The sequence below is a fragment of the Drosophila tropicalis genome, unplaced genomic scaffold (genome assembly GCF_018151085.1).
Source record: "Drosophila tropicalis isolate 14030-0801.00 unplaced genomic scaffold, ASM1815108v1 contig_1009, whole genome shotgun sequence".
In the NCBI taxonomy this organism is placed as follows: Eukaryota; Metazoa; Arthropoda; class Insecta; order Diptera; family Drosophilidae; genus Drosophila; species Drosophila tropicalis.
The window spans coordinates 112,519-130,915 of record NW_027172367.1 but is presented as its reverse complement, the minus strand read 5'-3'; the positions used below and the strand labels follow the sequence as shown (position 1 = coordinate 130,915).

Sequence of the window (18,397 nt, the reverse complement as noted above, 5' to 3'; positions counted from 1 at the left end):
TCTAGACACAATAGAGACAGGTTAAGAGAGGAAGAATGCTCTTCGATAAGTTGGTGCAGAATGAGCGACAATCGCTCTCTACCTCTCTGTTTCAGTCGATCGCTCTCACTCTCTTCGGGCCAGAAAAGCTGACATCATCACAGACCAAGCCAAGTTGGCCCAGCTGCTGGCTGTCAGACGGCGGCTTATTTAATGCGCGTTTCAAGCACAAAACTCTTTTAGTATAGCGTTGGCGTGCCAGACAGACGGTTCGGTATTTTTAGAGCGCACCGTGTAAAAAACAAAAAACAAGCAAAACGAGAAAAAATACAAAATTAAAGAAAGAAACAAGAAAAGATACCAACTCCAAGTACTTGAAAAACGAAAAAGTTGATATATGAATATTTTTAGCGCAGGCGGGGATCTAAAAAAGACAACTGTGAAAACAAAAGTACTCACTTGTGCGATACGCAAATCCAAATGAATATGAAACAAAGCCGAAGTAAACATTCAGCGATTGCAGATCTACATCTGCGAACGTCGCTGATGTCAGTCAGACTCGGCGCGAATTGAAGTGTAGCCAACCAAGCGTTGAGTGTGAAACGCAAAACAAGCGAATTTAAAACGTTATGCCAAGTGCCTTGTTTTAGTTGTTAAGACTAAGCAGCAAAAGTTCATAGAAACAATTGTGCAAGAAAGTGAAAGACGAGAGCAACAAAAGGGAAAGGCTTCTCGTTTGGCTTACTTTGACTTTTCGGGGGCAAGTACTCTTGGCTTGTGCCTTGCCCTGACTCTGTTCAAGTGCAGGCCGGAGAAGTCTTTTTTCAGTTCCAGCAGCAGGCAACAGCTGTTTCAATTTTATTTATGCACTCGTGTTTCCTTCATTAAGAGTCATTGAAAATTGCTTTTCAACAACATTTTTTATTATTTTGAAGCTGACCACGCGCTTTTTTTGTTTTTAGTTTGCTAGCCATTCTCGTGTGCCTTGCCATTCATTGATTCAGCCCAAGCCTGAGCCTCTTTCCATGCGTGTGTGTATGTGTGTGAGTGTTTGTGTGAGTGTGTGGATATAATCAGCATACATATACATGCATATTGTGTATGCGTGTGTGTGTATTTAAAAAGCGGACTAACGACATTGATGGCAATTGCCAGTGCATTTTGGTTTTGATGCTGACCGCTTTTGTATCGAACAAGAGCCAGAAAAATTACCACACAAGAAAAGTCAATATAAAACGCCTCCACAGTGGACATCAAGTTGAAAATCGAAAGAGAGATATTAGCAACCGACTTTTAATAACAAACAGGTAAGTCGAAGAGAATAAAACAATCCACTTAACTTTGAATTGCTGGAAAATCAAAAGACCCAAGCAACGAACTTGATAATTCTGAGATGAATTCTGTTATAAGCTTAAAGAGATACAACATTTTTCTAGTTGTGAAGTCAAATAATCCCAATGAATCATTGACAATTACTAATTCCCTAATGAAAGTTCAATGATTCTTCCAGCTGCCTTTGCATGAGTTTACAATATTTTTGGCCCAATTAGTCATATGTAGTTTCTGGGTTGTTCAGCCCATACGGAGATAGGCGACTTTTGTATTTATTTCTCAGAACAATTACTTTATAGGCATTTATCTGCCTAGGCATATCTTCGTATGTGTATTCTAGATTTATGTCTACTTTGCATGCCTCAAATGTCAGAGAATAGAACTCGTGGTGCACATTAGTGCCAAATTACCAAAGGTGTTTGGCCCCCAATTGTCACCTCACAACATCAGACACGAAAACTAAAGATATCGAACATTTGGGTGCGGAATTTGAAGTTGATTTGATATTGCATTACCTTCTCAGTCATATTTACGGCCACGCGCCATTTTCTCGACTCCATCGGCCGAGCTGAATGTCAACAAGTTAAGAACTGTCGCTCGATTGGGGCGTTTCACGTTGACATTAAGCCCACTTTAACACATTTTTGCTGTCCATGCTACTCAGTGCATGGAGGGAGTAAGTTATCACGAGTTTCTATCGAAATCCTCATTTCTATTATCCTGTATTTTAATTTTGTGTATTCTATTTGAAATGGCTGTGGAATTGCAAATAAAGTTTTTGATAATTATTTAGCAGACTTTTGGAATTCTGAACTTGGGGAATCAAAGACTATAAAACTAATTATATATATATATACAAATATTATATTGAATACTTAACAATCATTTCGTGGAATGTCCCCCGCAAATCTTTGACTTATCAAGCCAGTTACTTCAATTTTGACACGTAGCCCTAGAAGGTAACTGACCAAAATTGAAAAAGGCGCATATAATTTTTATACTTTTTTGTTTAATCATTTTTCGCAATAATTTTTAATGGTATTTTTGACGTTATTTACAATGCATAGCTTTTAATTTATGTCTATTATTTTGTCAAAATATTTTTGTTGCGATCCAAAATAAAAAACAACAAAAGGAAAAAGACCGATTCAATGCAAAATTTGACATATTCAAAGTCATAATTATTAGCATTGCCTTTTGTGGCTGATCACAAAGAAAATGAGAATGAGAAAATGCAAAGACCCAAAAAGAATCAAATACAAAAAAACACAAAATAATCACGTTAAAATTCTTAATAATTTATTCTCTAGCTGCGTTTCCAATGAACTTTTTGCAATTTGTTTGCATTCGGATTAAAAATCGGTCATCGCGAATAAATGACGAAAATAACGAAATTGTTTTCAGAGAATTATCTGTATGTATAATATATGTATTCCTCTCTAGGGTATTTCTAGGCTAGTCCTCAAGGCTTTGCCCTGGGCCTAATTAAATCATTTCCTTTGAACACTTTAATTGCGGGTTTGGCATGCTTTTGGTCTTGCTTGGTGTTTTATGTAGCAAAGTCACAGACGACATTGTCTCTGGGGCCACTCATTTTTCATCATGGTTAATTAAACCATAAACACCTCAAAACACGCTACCTTATTCAACACATATCAAGCCGCCACCCATATGACAAAATCGAAAACACAGCCACAAAAGCAGAAAAACAAAAAGTCAACCCACACACAGTTTCCCATTGGTTAATTTTTCAATTTTTTCAAGACAATGCCAAAGCAAAGCTAAAAGTCAAAAACCGAAAACTGCAGTCCAAAAAACAGCGCCAATCGTTTTACCCTCAGAAATATGCCGAATTGAATATGCCCTATAAAGCGTATATACAAAATTGAGGCTTCAGTGATAGACAAATCAATGGATCATGGCTAGTGTCTCAAATCTGTATACCCTGATGGGAGGGTATAACAAAAGACCAAGTTATGACAAATTTTATTGTCTCTTTTTTCGTTTATTTGGTTTGGTTTTGTTTAGGTTAATCAATTTAAATTACCTTCAATTAGAGTTTTTGTTCGATTTTAAAGCCATGTAAAGCAAATAAACACTAAAGGTTTAATTCAAATGCAAAATGCAAATGAAAATTCCAAACAATTTGTATCGAGATTGGGGTCCCGGCTCTTGAGAAACTCATGCATGCATATGTATCTTTTATGGCCACGAAATCGACCGCCCTCCCCGCTCTTGGACCCATGCTTTTGAGCGAGCAATTAAATATTTTATAGCTTCATTCGATATGCATAATAGTCAGATAGATGACTTCACAGTGAGCAGGAGCAGAGAGAAGTCATGGTCTGAGCCCCCCGAGGAGGCTGGGCTCGTATCCAATGTTATGGTTGTGGGAGTTGGCGCATAACAAAAAGAAAACAAAAACAACAAACATGCAAATTAGTTTGAGTCATCAAAAGACTCTAAAAGCATTCTATAAATCATAGAAATATCCTAAATTATTGGCAGGGATCACAGAACGAGCTGCGGAAATGTTTGTCATACAAAAACGATAACATAAATTCTAGCCAAAAGACTGAGCCCTAAATTTTAATTGAATTAAAGACAATTGGATAGAAAATAAAGCAACAAACTAACCAAATTGTTAAGTTAAATTGATTATAGAAACATGGCAGGGCTTGAGTTAAGAGGATAAGGTGGTAATATGGAGTTATGTTGGATATAGATTCAACGAATTTTAATTCTGTGGGTAATCGCCTCTTCATTTAAGTAGCTTTTTTCATTGCCAGTTTCCATTTCATTCAATTTTTTTTTTACCGTACACTACGAATGACTTAAGGCACAAACTTGAATTAAAATAATTTGCTTTACAAGTGAAAGTTTTTATCAATTTGACTTTAGTTTTTCGTTCGTCTGCTGCAATTGTCTAAATATCAAAACGTTGTCGTTTGTCAGTCTTCACTAGTCCGATTTAAATGAGCTATCAAATTGGCACCCAAGTCTGGGGTTGTCTATGTGTGTGTGTGTGTGTGTGTGTTGTGTCATTGAACCAACAAATCAAAGCCGCTTAAACACACACAAAAATAATAGTTTATAGTTGACAACGACACAGCTCAGGATTGATGACAAGCCAAAGTAATGCCAAATGGCAATTATCAGCGAGTGGCATAAAAAAGAAGGAAAAAAAAAATCAACAAAATACAGAAATACTATAAACTAAAACCAGAGCCAAGCTGACAGCAGGCAAAAAGCCAAAATGTGTTCATTGACGTCACTTTTTTCATGAAATTAACAAACCGGCAAAAGCAAAAGGAAAAAAGAAGTACAAAACAAAACAAACCAAAAAAAAAACTGAAAAGAAAAAAATGTTTTTAAGTGGAGAAAATCCTCCACCCTGCTGAGCCGTGGCCAAAATCCCCTTGCGAACTGAAATAATTGCAAACAAGCAACCAAGGCAATTAAGAGGCCAGTCCCAGAAAGAGGTTCAATAAAGTCTTTTTTGGTTAAAGTCGACGATCGGGAATCTCACAAGTCAATATAAAATAATTAATGCATAAACAGGCTCAATGACTGGGCCATCCTGCCAGTTCTGATATTAGACCTAATCTGTCTTTAAATTGAAATAAAATACATGAATGATAGATTAGTATATCAAAATTGGCTAAAACGAACTACTAAATGGGAGAAATCTCTGGGGTTTAAATATTGTCCAAAAGTCAAATATTCGATGTTAAATTTCAATATCCATTAAGCTTGAATTTGCAAACTTCAAGTGAAGTTTAACATATCCATTGGTCCCCATTGTCTTGTCCAAGTTGTCTTCTTCTTACTGTGGATACTTTGCAGTCCCCGACCAAAAAACATTTGCCCCATTTGCCATGATTGGGCAGAGGTTAAGTCTCGTTTTAACTGCTGCCAGTTGATTATTATTTGGTATAAATTTTGTTTAACTAAAATTCTGCTGCTAGCTGTTTGAATTTTGTCTTGTTTTGTTATTGTTGTATCTGTTTCTTCTTCTTCTTCTCATTTTTGTTGTTTTTTTTTCCGAGTGATTCAGGGAAATCGCCTCTTGTTTTCTTTTGCTTGGTGCGGTGCCAATTACCAGCATGAAGGTCTTTGACTGCGCAACATCAGCAAAGGTAAAAACAAAGCAAGACGAAAACGAAATACGAGAAAAATAATAATAATATTAGCAACTAGAAATTTGTAACATTTTTGTTTCTTGCTCTTGTTGTTGCTGTTGTTGTTGCTATTATTTTGGTTTATGACTTGTTTTTCATGCTTTTAATTTGTTTCATGTTGTTGTTTCTGCCAAAAGAAGGTGAGCAATTATAATTTTTGCTCTGAAAATGTAAAGGTTTCTGTTTTTTTGTGTACATTTCACGCTCTTGAGTTGATTGGCTTGCAAATCGGTAATGAAAAATTAGTAATGCGATGACCCTGAAGACGAGATTCCTGAACAAATGGTGTGAATACTTCTCCTTACTCAATAGAAGTCCTTTTCACTAATCACAAGTGAGCAAGTCTGTCGAATGATATGACCATAAGTAACACATAAAAAGTGTTGAGCAATTCATTGAAATGCATTTCTAGACGAGATTCCTGAACAAATGGTGTGAATACTTCTTCTTACTCAATAGTTCCAGTGGTTATACAGAAGTCCTTTTCACTAATCACAAGTGAGCAGACTGATTGATATGACCATAAGTAACACTTAAAAAGTGTTGGGCAATTCATTGAAATGAATTTCAAGAGGTCTGATAGGTCTGATACACAAACAAAACTAGTTTAATTTGGTTTACTTTGATTTATTAATTAACATTTGCCTAACACTCAATTACCAGCAAAACGAGTAGCCATGCCATAAAATGATCAACAACTAATAATTAATTTGCTTAATTTCTATTATAAAATCAATGATTAATTAACAAATTGCCCCCAAACACGCGCAAAGAAAACGCTTGAACAATTTTCGGTTTCTACTTACAAGAAAACGCATTGAAGTCGACTGCAAATCGACTTTGTGGCGTTTTGGCGTTTTAATCAAATTTTTACCTAGACAAGTTCAAGTTGAAATTTAATAATACGGGCTAATTGAGTGTATTATATAAGAGAGTCTTATGCAAATTTCCAAAATTGGCGGCGTCGGTGCCGTTGGCACACGTGAAGTCTGACCTAGAATTACACATACGCGCACCGACATGTGTGTGTGTGTGTGTGTGTTATTATCTATGGAGGTGCAAAAACTGGGTGAGGAAGTAAACAATTTTGGGCACTTAATAGACCTGCCCTGACCTTCAAATTTAATTGACTTCATGCAGGGAGTATAAGTCTATTCACATTATTTATGACTTTGTTCGGGTTTTTAATGAGCTACCCCAAGAAATAAAGCAGGTTCAATGCAGGTTGAAACTCGGAGTGTGTTTAGTTTTTATTTTTTGGGGGGGATTGGCCCGGACCGAAGCAGCTTTCATAAGCTCATTTTGGTTACTTAATATCAAAATGCGGAACTGCAGTATAATTTTCATATATGAATGTTGCGGTTGCACCTCTTTCACACACACACACACACACACACATCTGTCTGTAAAACAATAAACATAATTTCCTTAAACATTTTCCATTTGGTTTTTACATTTTGTCGTTTCATTTTCATTCTGCCTCGGTGTTATATTGAGTGGCTTTCACTTTTTCTGCCATCAACTGATTTTTTATGTTTTCAGTATTGATTGTTGTCTATCTGTCTGAGCGAAATGAAAAGTTTTCGCTTAGCCATTTGTCATAATTATTATTATTATTATTTTCTGCGCTAGTCTTTTTTTATTATTGAATTTGAAAAACAACAGAGAGTCAACCATTAAAAGGTATTAATTGCCATGAGAGCTGGTCCAGTGACTCAGATATTGTCGACAGATAAAATATTGTAGTAGATTGCAGTTTTATTATCGCTCTACTTAAGTTGGCAGAGTGAAAGATGAGTGAAAGAGAATGATTGAGTGTTATTTCTTCTATGGACCATGTGATAATAATAATAAATGGAGCATGGCGAAAGCGCAAGTCAACTACAAGTTGACGTATTCACGTAGGTGTACATTTTTAGCCATGGCAAAGGCCTGATCAAATCGAATCAATTAACTAAACAATAACATTAAAAAGAGAGCAGATCAGATGGTTAAACGACATGATAACAATTCAATCTGTTATGGAAACTTCAAAATAGTATTAGATTCTTTCATAATTTAGTAGCTGATTTGGTTTTGAAGAGAATTACTCATTTAATGCCATATTTTGAAAATATAAAGAAATGTCTTAACTGATTGCTGTCCAATCACAATATAAATCACCACCGAAAAGGGCAGAGTCATCGCCTTCCCCAATTTGCATAATGAGGTGGGCTTAACAAAATGTTTGCCATCTCATTATGTCCATATGCAGTTTTGCAACTCCCCAAAGAGTTGGCATGACTAAGCCATGTCAGTTCTGGCCCCGCCAGCCTGCAGCAGCGGGGCAACAGCGTGTTAATCAGCAATTTAGAATATTTTTGCCCAGACTCGAAGGCAAACAAAAAGTCTCTAAACCAAATAGAGGAGGCCACGTTCATTTCCTGTTGGTGCGGCGGCTGCTGCTGGACGGGAGAAAGAAACATTTGTTGGACCAGCTGTTGAGTTGGTTTTTGCCTGTTGTTATTGCATTGCATTGCATTTATCATGTAACTCACACAAAGCCCTTAAAGCAGCTCCAACAAGCTGTGCATTGATTTCCTTTTTGCTATCTTGACAGCATTAACTTTGCCCAGTGGTTATCGGCGGAGGGGGATAGGGCAAGGGATTGGAGTGCGGCAAACACTTCGACAGAGACAAACGAAATAAATGCGCGATCGGGCGATAAACTATTTTTAAAGACAGCTACAAAGGAACGAACAAAGTAGCAAAGCCAAATGGGAAGGAAACACTTACGATCGATGAGGAATAGACTGATCGGCTACCCTGTGTTTCTAATTAAAGTGAACATGATATGAAAATTCCCTACCCTTCCATGGATCCAGCATTACAGGGTGTCCAAACAGACACCACATACCGATTTCTCACACAGCGAGAAATGCGGACTGAGCGAGAGCAAGTCCTAACAAGCTGCTTCACTTAGGAGGATTCTCCTGCATCCACTTGAACTTGGCTCTGTGCTTTGAGCCCCGTTTACTTGGGTCCCTGGTCCCCATGGGCTGTTTGTTTAAGGCCTTGGTTTAGCTTTAAAAGGAGCTGCCACAGCAATGGTTGCTTATTTCCTGAAGAAAATTCTAAGCAGCAGCTGGCAGCAGCTGAAGTCCCTCGCCCGCTCTTCCCATCTTCATCCTGGCTGTCTTTTGCGTTCTGGGACCAGCTTGTTAGGCTCGCTGGATGGCTGGCTGGTTCGTCTGCCATTTCGAGTTTGTCGTATTGACCATTTTTAGCCAGTTAAGTACACTTTGGTCATTGTTAAGTACTTTTGCGTGTCGTGGGGCGGCGCGTTCGACAGGCTCCCGGGGCACATGTTTTACTTGGGTTATTTATGGGCAAAGTGTCAGCCCCAACCGCAACCAGAACCAGAGCCAGCGCTAATCAAATGGTTGAATCAGCATCTACTTTTTTGTATTGTTCCCAAAAGGTCATAGAACCACAAAACTCCCCTCCAAAAACCGAGACCCAAAAAGATTCTATGCACTAGCAGCCGATTGAAATCTTTAAGGCTAAAAACTGTTGCTGCTTTGACAGTTAACCGTTCCAATAAGTGTATGAACCATAAACTGCAGCTTTATGGCCAACGTGCGACGGCCCATATGGAATGGATCAAATGACCAAAAGACAAAAAATGACGCAATACGCTTTTGATCTTTTGCACACGTGTGCCCGAAATAAATTGTAGTTGCTTTTTATTGTTATTATTTTGTCATCGAAATGCCGCCCACGCCAAGATTTTGAATTTGAGGATTAGAACTCAGCGCTCGGAAATCTGAGCTTTAGCTTCAACTTCCCCTTTCCCTGCCCCATACCCCATTGACTGGCATTCATCAAAATTGGTCATCAGTTTGCGAATTCACCTCTCCCTCCTAACCTAACCTTACTCAATCGCTGATCAGTCGAAATTGATGGGAATGAAAGAACAAAAACACTCCAAGAAAGAACAATAAAGAGACAAAAAAATGAAATCAAGTTCTACGGGTCAACGTTTCTTGAATTTAACGGCAAAATCGCAATCGATATGGAAATTAAGACGGCCAAGCAAAAAACAAAACATTGGAGAATAGTATCACATGAGTTTGTTTAATGAGCAGGAACCAAACTAAATTAGTTATTAAATTTGTCAAAATTCCATGGGAAGAAAAAAATCTGCATTGCACATTGATTTCATTGGATTCTGAAACAGATTTTACATTATAATCCAAGTTTAAATCAACTGAGCTAAGCTTATTATCGTTTATACTTATCAGAGATATAGTTTGTAGCTAATCATTGTGCAGTTCTTTTTAGGAGATATGACCTTTGGTATTTGCATATCTTTGAATGATCCGAACGAATTCGTCAGCCTTTGTTTTTGTTTTCTCCAATTATTTCCGCATGCAACTGTGAAAAAAACACTTGAAAAGCGTACCAAATGGGAGAAAAAATTAAAATTGAAAACTGAAAAGAAAAAGGTAAAATCGAAAACGGTACAAACAGAACGAACAAAAGCCTGAACTTGGCTGAACTGAACAACAACAAAAAATTCGAAAATTCCCTTAAAGTTCGAGCTGTCAAAAAGCTGTCAGACTGACGAATTGCTCTGCCGCTAAAATATTTTGCGTCTCATTCTCTTTCATTCTGCGTCACTCTCTCTCTGTCCCTTTCATTAGGTGCGCTTTGTTTCGTTTTGTACGGAAAGGAAAATAAAAACAACGAAAATTACGCAAAATTAAATTAACCGTTAAGTTGTGTAATTTTTTGTTTTGTCTCACCAAAAAACAGGGCTAACGGCAAATCGTTTTAACCAGTCATTGCGCCTTATTTTCGGCGGAGATTAAAACAAAACAAGAATCCCAGAGAAATTAAGTGGAAAGTGGTAAATAAGTACGTTCTGAAGATGAGTAACAAAAGACTTAAGAAACATACTCGAATCGAAAGACTTAGGCAACAAACTTGTTTAAATGAGCACAAGAAAACAGTTGTAAACGCTTATGTAGAACAAGAAGAAGCAAAAATGGTTTTCAATTTTAATGAATCAGCGGGGGAATTTCATTATACAATTTCCAGTTTTAATTAGCATATTGATGTGACTTTGGCCCCCAACCAAAAGACACCCACGTCACATAGTCAGTCATGCATTCAAGTTATACTTTCTGTCTATATAGATTCGACTGGTCTTTTTCCCATATAGCAGCCACAAAATGTTTTGAAACATCATCAGTTAACAGAACTGTTTCCAGTTTCAGCTACTTTTCTCAAATGTCTGAAAATTACAATTACCTTTAGAATGCAGTATAACGAAGTATTTTTGTATATGTATGGGCATAATTAAATAAATGACCATCATGGTCTGAGAGTCTGAGTTAGACTTTAATAACTGGTTTTCACTTTGGTATTCATGTGCCCCTGCTGCATCTATTCGAATTTCGAATGCGTTTTCAACTGACATCAAGTGTCATAACTCTGTGAGATCGAGCAGATGGAGTTAAAGACGATGGAGCCCCAAAGATCTAAACTAAGAGTGGAACGCCTTCAAAGTCAAGTTCAATGACGTACTCGCTGCTTAGCTGGTCGATCGCTGCTTGCTTGGAAGTACTCAAAAAAGGTTCGAGCCAAGATAAGATAACTTGTTCAATGACAAAGCAAAAGCACAGCACAGCACAGCTCAGCTCACCAAAACAAAACAAATCGAAGCCAAATCAAGCCAAGCCAAACTAAGCAAAGCAAAATAACACAAACAACAAATAAAACTTGTTAAGTAATTTATGTGATAAGGCTGATTGCGAATCGTGTCCAATTTGCATATCTAATAGGCCATAACTGCTTCTGTTGTATAAATTAGATATTAATAAGTAATTTATCGAAACCCTTATTCCACTTTCCAGAACACTTGAATAATGTGCGAAATTCGTAATTTCGCCTCTCGACTTTCTTTCTCTCATCAGTTGTATAATTAGCCTCGAGCCCCCCCCTTACTTTTGTACTTTTTCTTAATACTTTCTGATGGAAAAGTTGCTGCTCTGGCTTTGACAATTGACGGAAAGAGACGTCGAGAAAGAATGTGTCGTAAAGTGGTGCAAAAAGAAATACAACAAATTGCCTGAGATTTCTCACAGCTGCAACAGTTGCTGATGCTTGGGTGAAAGTTGTCGTTATATTTGAAGCAAGTAGTTAAGGCACTTTAAAGCGATATGTACATTAATATACTTTCTTGTAATTGTCGTTGAGTGGGCGGTTGGTTGGTCCAACAGACGTCAGAATAAGGTTTCGTTTCGAGGTTTGTTTGCGTATATGGTGGGAGATTCAAATAGAAATTGACTGAGTTTTGTCTTATTCTGGTAGACAACCGAAATGAAGTCATAAACAAACAACGCTTTATCAGATTTGAAAAATCTGGTCTCCAAATATTCAACATTCACCCCAACTCCACCCGTGCCACAAACTCCCCGCTTTTCCTCCCACATGTGACAAAATAAATGAGCCGTTTGCCAATGCAAGCAGACAGCCAGCAAAAGACATAAATAAAATGCCAAAGAAAAAAAAGCAAAAACCTCCAGGAACTGCATACTAAATGAAGCGTAACGAAAGAAAAACGACAACAGGAAAAAACCAAATGGGAAGGGGTTACCACACAGCATGAATTGAGGGTCCATGGCCTGGAAGTGGGATGAGGTAGGGGGGAACCTTTAGGGCTAAAAAGTTAATTACAAGTGACGCCTACAAGGGAAATGACTTCAACGAAAAGAGTCAAGGAAAGAAACTCTTCAACTTTTTTCAATGTGAAATATGAGCTGAAATATCTGCTCGGTTGGTCTCTCTCTCTGTGTGTGTGTGTGTGTGTGAGTGTGCGTCTGTGTGGGGTAAAACATAATTCCAGCCATGTTGATCAATTTAACACTTTTACTTTTTGGCATGCCGGTCATTAACAACCGCAACAAATGTTTGCAATAAGAAAATTATAATTTACATAATAGTTTGGCAAAAAGTGCTTGTTGATTGATTTTCGATTGAGCTAGCCTTGAAACAAAAGTTTGTCGCCTTTTGTCTTTTGTCCAGCCATATAGAAAAACAATGCCAAAAAAATTTGATCAAAATTTACATATGAATTTGCATGAAAGTTTAAGCTTAAGTCGTGTGCGAACTTTGTGGCTTAATCAAGATGGATTTGCCTGAATAATTTGACTTGATCAACTGACTTCAGATTGGAATAATGAGATAGGAGTCTGTTAATAACGGTTCGACACAATCTTTCCCACTTTTCACGGCTAGTGCGAATGCCTTTTCCCTGGAATATCCAACTTTCAAAAGATCAATCACTTAACTACTTAGATTGAGTAATCGAAGAAAACCCTTAAATCAGAATTATATAGAATCAAAAGAAACCGATACAAGAATTTGATTCCTTTGTTTCGCCACTCAACATAAGTCTTTAACCTTAAGCATTGGACAGTTTTGTCTCAATTTTTTACATATCGAAAATCTCTTTGATGTCTGACTTAATCTTTCAACATTACTCTTTTGCTACAATTCAATTATGGCAAAGAAAAAAAAAGTAATCAACAAAATATACAAAAATAATTGTTGTTGCTGTTGTTGCTGTTGCCTTTGTATAAAGTGCTCTAGCAACGCCCCAGAGATGTAGTGATATATCTTAGCTCTATCTACATACATATGATTGAAACCACAAGCTTCCGTCATTTCATACAGGCTTGGTTTGCTGTTTATTATTTTATTATTATTTCTATTAAGATGTTTTTGTTTTCTCGTGTTTTTTTATTTTGCGGCTATTGGAAAAATAATTCGTTTTTAATCTAATTTTTGTTTTGTTTAATTCTTTACTTCTGCGACCGAGAGGAGGGGGGCCCAGATCGGACAATGCTTTCGTTTAACAACTGTTATTAGACACACGCAATATTATATTTTGCCATCCGCTGAGGAGGGAGACTTCCGTATTTATGGAAAGAAGTCTAAGCAACTGAAATGTGGAATAAGATAGAATAGGCAAATGCGCAGCGTAAATCGGGTAATTATCGTAATGGTTAGAGCACCCGCCCTTGTTTAGCCGTAGGCGTCGAGTTCTTGCCATTGTTTAATTAAGCAAATGAGTCAATTGAGTTTAATTAAGTGACATGTATAAAGAATCGAAATTTATGGCATGTAATTTGTTTGTCACAACTTTAACTGGCATTTGTCGTATGTCATATCTTTTGCTTTACAAAATTATATAATTGCAAGTGCCAACACACATAGATGGCGAGAGAGAGAGAGAGAGAGAGATCAGTTCGCACTCTACCCACAATATCAATAGAGAGAAGAGAAAACAGGTAATTCTTGCCGTTGCGACAAACAGACATAACAGAAAAAAAACTCATGTTTGTGTATAAGTACATAATTTGCATATATCTTCCGTCTAATGAACATTTTATTTTACGATTTCCTGCAACGCCCACAAAATCTATCTCACTCCGATTTTCCGCTAGCCTGAACCTCGCGGCGTATGCGCAATTTCTTTCCCCAATTTCACGATATGCGTAATCAAGTCTCGTGAAATTTGATACAAGCCCACAGAGGGGTGCATGGCAACTCTCGAACCCAACTTTGCGTAATGGCCATAAAAACTGTTGCCTGCGAAAGTGGGACACAGACCCATCCACCAGCTCACTTGTGAATCACTTTAATTCTTAATACCACCGCTACTTTTAGCACTTGCACTTGGCCTTATTAGTTGGCTAAATATTTGCCATTTTGTTTAGCGACATACAAGAAAATATTCGATACATGCAGATGACAAAATCGACCTGATAGAAATGTGTGAACTACGTTTTGTTTATTTGACAGTCAGTTTACTTAGCAAACGACAGAAGCGAATCAGGAAAAGTTAGTCGGTGCCAAAGTTTCAGAGACTATTCACGCCTAAACCAAATCCACTTTGGAGACTTACGAGATGTTGTTAAAATCTCTAATCTCAGTTTATTAGGTGATCATTCTGGCAACTTAACACAGTAAAGTTGTTTTGTTTGTCTCTTCTGTTGGTCTAGTTAAAAGTATAAAGAATGGGCAAATTTCAGTCTAGATGATTTACTTTCAAGTTGTAAAATCGTAGAATAGAATTGGTCAGGGCAATCGGAAGTCTAAATTTTGCAGTGATATAGAATCTGCCAAAAGGATATTTGTAGATGAACTCCTAAAACTTTCGAAATCTGGCGGGTTTGATTTTGTACCAAGTGACAAAACGTCGACAAGATTCTATTAAAATAGATGGATGAATAATTGTTTAAAATTGTCTCCTTGCCAATCTACTTTTCTATATTTTTTCAACCATTTCTCAGAATCTCTCTTGGATTGATAATAGCAAAGTTTATTACAGAGTCACCACACATTGGGTGAAATACTACTTGAAATATATTTTCAGTTTTCCACAGTCGCTCATGTTCTGAGACGTTTTTTGGCTGCTTTTCATTCATTCAATCGCCATTCCCAATTGGTCTGGCCAATATGTCAATTAATCAAGTTTTCACACTTGCCAGCAATTTGGTTTTGTTCACATTCAAATTAGAACACACGAAAAACACGCCAATTATGCAAATATCCACAAATAAAAACCGAAATAACCGAGACCATTTGCATATCGGTCAATTGTAGCACGATTTTCGTTGTGCACGCGTTGAAAATAAGTAATTGTGAAACAAATTCCTTCTTTATTGTCAGTTTCTGCTTCGCGTTTTTCTCTTTCGTCTGGTTGTAGTTTTTGTTGTTTCACTGCTTATTTGGTTTTCTTTGGGTTACGCATTTTCAATGCCATTTTGACACCCTCACAGCTTCGGCCTGTGTGTCTATATATAAATAAGTAGAGTTGAACCCACACTTGGAACTATTTTTAAACAAAATAAATCAATCAATTTGTATAAGTATGTATAAGTATATGTAGGTATAGCGTATATTCGCATGTAACACGAAACCAAAAATGCGGGGATTAACCTACATAAAAATCTGTTTCAAATTCAATATTGTATGTGGGATCAAGTTCAACCACAACTCGACTTTCGTTTTGCCAATTATTGTAGAAAATAAACAGACACACTTTTTGTTTTTCTCATTTCCATTGTATTTCCTTGCTGTATGCGGTTTGGCGAAGGGAGAAGGGAGTGGGGGCCAGGAAAAGGCATCCAAAAAGGCAACTGTAAACTTATGTACTGACCTTCGGTATGGCTAACAAGCGGACTTGAACGAACTACCACTTGGGATTGTTAGTTGTTTGCGGTTGGCTTATATTGCAGTTGAGTGAACATTCTTAAAGCTTATCATCGTAAGGCGCGAAAACGAAAGACTTAGGAAACGAACTAGCATTAATTAATGTTCCCTCGACTAATGCATTCAATTTGTCTGTGGATCCCGCCAAACAGTCAGCAAGAGATAAGCAAAGAGCATAAACCAATCGCAACTCCGGCATGTAGAAGCATTTATTTATGCCAGAGCCTAATTATACTTAATTACGTTTAATTAAAATTTAATTAACACAATCAAGTAGCTCACACACAGGCACACACATACAGAGACAAAGTCCAAAAAGAGTCAAACAAAAATGAAAAAACGAAAAAAAAAAAAAACTGGCTAAACGTGTCCAACGACGATGGCAGACCAAATAAATGTGGAGTACAAAATGTTGGGGGTACCCAAAGAAAATGCTCAAGTCTCTTCTGATTTGGCCAAGTTGCGTGCTCCAACAACAACATAAGCAACAACAACAAACAAGTAAATTTTATTTCTAGCCAAAGTGTTAAAGACGCAGCCAAAACCAAAAACGAGTGCAAGTTCAACGGCGAAAACACGTTTCCGTTGGCTTGTTTTATGGTTTTCTATTTTCTATATGAGGAAGTTAATGCCTGAGCAGTGAGGAAAACTAAATAACAGTTACTATTTAGCGGACCGGCATGGCTTTGGTGCATAAAAAAAATGTACTAAAATTGCTTTTCCCCTGAAATTGCATTCGCGCCAACGGCTGCCGCGGCTTTCGACCACAATTTGTGCCAAATTCAGTTTTCTTGGTGCACGCCTCACTCTGACAGCTGTTTTTGCTTTTTTTTCTTCTTTTTTTTTTAAGGGGCTCTATTGATTTACTATCCAGTGAGGAGAGGAAAGGAGACTGGCCAAATCATATATTGTTAAAATTGAAAAATTCTCTTGGCCAACTCCAATCGGTAATGGCATCTTTCAAGCAATAGATTAAGCGATTTGAAGAACATTTTGGGCTTAACTAGGCTAAATTAAAAGTTCATTAAATCGTATTATTAAATATGGATTAACAAATATGAAGATTTCAGTATTTAATTTTCTAAAGTCAAGTCAACTTTTGCTTTCAATGATCATTTTCAATTTAAAATTAATCGTTTAAAGACAAATTTGAAGTATTTAAAGTTCCTAATACTAAAATAAATGAGATTTTTCTAAATGACAATAATTAATGATGGAAATATTCATATGTAAGGCCATCTTTCGATTCAAGACACTGAAAATCTTGGCTCGTCTTTGAGCCAAGAGCTGTCCATGGCGGAAGTAGACTGTGACATCCGTCCAATTTGAGCCCGCCAAGTGCTGAGCCCCTTTTTTCTCTTTTTTGCTCTTGGCATATTCCGGTTGGACATTGGCCGCAAATTTAATTAGAAACCTGCACGTCTCTGACTTCACCAATCCCATTCACATCCAAAGTCAGTTCAAAGCACTTTTGCTTCCGTCAGAATGTTGGGAAGAAAGGAAAACAAAACGGAAAAAAACATTTTCACACTTTGAAACATAATTAACTAACACAAAATTTCTTTCAACTCTGTTCTTGTCATTTCAGCTAAGATCACACACACACACACTCTCAAACACACACACTCGTGCGTACACACCAAGCGAAAAGACTCAAATTGGACTGTGAAAGCAAAGAGCGAGGCAACAAAGCGTGCAAAAGGAAAAGCCAAGAAAATTATTTTCAGACCGACAGAAGCAAAAAATTGATAGGGGTACTCGGTGAGGGGTGTGGGGGGATGGTAGAAGCGTGTGCACACAGTAGCCAGCCTAGAATAGCTAGAAAATTATTATTATGATAATAAATTAAAGTTGCCATTAATTTAGCAAACGAAAAACGTTGCCAGAGTCGACGTACAGGCAGACAGGGGCAAGGGCGACGGGAAGACGGAGGACAGCATAATAACAATAAATAATAATTTGAAATAGGCGAGCGAACCTAAACAAGAAATCAGAAGAGAGAAAAAAGAGCAGTGCAGCAGAGTAAAGACGAAGACCAAGGCAAAGACCAAGACCAAAAGCAGCAGCTCGAGCCCGTCGAGCGTGCAAATTAAAAGCGCACACAGTAGCTCCTCTCGAGGAGAGCGAGAGCAACAACACAAGCAACATGGAAGTGGCAACCACAAACAATCACAGTCATCATCTCCAGGCAGATGGAGGAGGTGGAGTTGGCAGCAGCGGCTCACGTTCGCCATTCCAGCGCGAGGTGCGTGAATGGCAACGCATCGATCCCCAAACTGGGGCTCTTTTTAGTGGACGATTGGAGGCAGATCGCTGGATAAATGGACCACTGAATAGCTATGGCAAGGTAAGTTTAAGAACCAAAGAAAAACAACTACAATACGTTACCTCTCTGATTGATGGCAGAGGTGAGTCTAGGCCTAATTGCTCCTCTGGCTGGCTCTTTGTTTGCCTATCGTCCACAGCTTCTCTTTTTTTTTTTTTGTGAAATGAAATGAAATGAAATTGAAAGCCTTCCTCTAAATGGAGAGGCGTTCACTAATTTAGTTTGAGCCAAAAGGCAATTGGGCTTGATTGCGGGTTTGGGTTTCCTTGTGTTTCGATTTTAATCAGTTAATAGTTTATTTAGCTATTAGGCC

At 37.5% G+C, this 18,397-nt stretch overlaps 1 protein-coding gene across 11 annotated transcripts in view; it reads left to right on the top strand.

The window, feature by feature from the left end:
- Nucleotides 1–235: 235 nt before the first annotated feature.
- LOC137579211 (serine-rich adhesin for platelets) overlaps nucleotides 236–18,397 on the top strand; it is a 34,827-nt gene continuing 16,665 nt past the window's right edge. For 8 of the 11 annotated variants that reach the window (XM_068293353.1, XM_068293320.1, XM_068293573.1 and 5 more), the window contains exon 1: nucleotides 17,347–18,105. In XM_068293353.1, coding sequence (XP_068149454.1) covers nucleotides 17,905–18,105 — 201 coding nt within the window. In that variant the 5' untranslated portion in view covers nucleotides 17,347–17,904. Of the gene's footprint in view, nucleotides 431–1,020; nucleotides 1,287–17,346; nucleotides 18,106–18,397 lie in introns of those variants that run through there. The other 3 variants (XM_068293031.1, XM_068293104.1, XM_068292954.1) reach the window with 3 other exon arrangements.